This window comes from Sinocyclocheilus rhinocerous, unplaced genomic scaffold (assembly GCF_001515625.1).
Source record: "Sinocyclocheilus rhinocerous isolate Xijiao unplaced genomic scaffold, SAMN03320098_v1.1 scaffold754, whole genome shotgun sequence".
NCBI classification, from domain to species: Eukaryota; Metazoa; Chordata; class Actinopteri; order Cypriniformes; family Cyprinidae; genus Sinocyclocheilus; species Sinocyclocheilus rhinocerous.
Window position 1 is genome coordinate 245620 of NW_015658045.1, and position 749 is coordinate 246368.

Here is a 749-nt window from a genome sequence, read left to right on the forward strand (position 1 = left end):
GTGGTTCACATTATGAATTTTATTTTTATTTTTTATTGCCAAGACAATTTATTTTTATCTACAATGTAACAATTGAATAAAATCACTTAAATACATATTACATTAGCATTAGAAATTGTACATTTCATCTCACACGACTCTTCTTCAATGTGGACATGTCCCCAGAGGCTTTCCGTTTGCGTGAAGATGTATCTTGAACCTTTTCTAGATCATCCGCAGCTGCACCAGGAAGATAGTAAGTGTCCATTGAAGGAGAAGGCTCCTGAAAAAAAATTAAGCAATTTATATATCTATTAAATCATACTTGTTGCCTCGGCAACCATTTCAGATCTGAACAAAACAAGCCATTACTGTGACAGATTTGATATTTTCCACATTACTGTTTCTGGTACTTTAATTCCAGGTGTAGGGCTTCACGATTAATCAACATAAAACTGAAATCACTTATGACTAAGCAAATAAAAACGCTGCATGTTTCAGAGTGAAGTGTGGAACTGTGAAGTTTGGGTTGCTTATAGTCTCGCGTAGCCAGACCTTCAGACTGACGGCTGAAGGTCTGGAATCCATGGCAGCTTTCATTGGCCAAGCAGGGCTCGCAAAATTTCAAAATCTCTGGTAGCCCTTCGGGCAGACATTCTTCAGATTTTGGTAGCCCAAAATTAAAGTAGCCCGAATTAAAAAAAAAAAAAGACAAAGACATCGGCTGAACTTCACTGTGGACAAATCAGCATGATTAAAAACTTCAGTGA

At 37.1% G+C, this 749-nt stretch overlaps 1 protein-coding gene across 1 annotated transcript in view; it reads right to left on the reverse strand.

Moving 5' to 3' along the window:
• The window catches only part of LOC107722022 (DNA topoisomerase 2-binding protein 1-B-like), a 33454-nt gene continuing 32705 nt past the window's right edge, over positions 1-749 (reverse strand). The window contains exon 20 of the mRNA XM_016530250.1: positions 1-262. Coding sequence (XP_016385736.1) covers positions 125-262 — 138 coding nt within the window. The 3' untranslated portion in view covers positions 1-124. The remainder of the gene's footprint in view (positions 263-749) is intronic.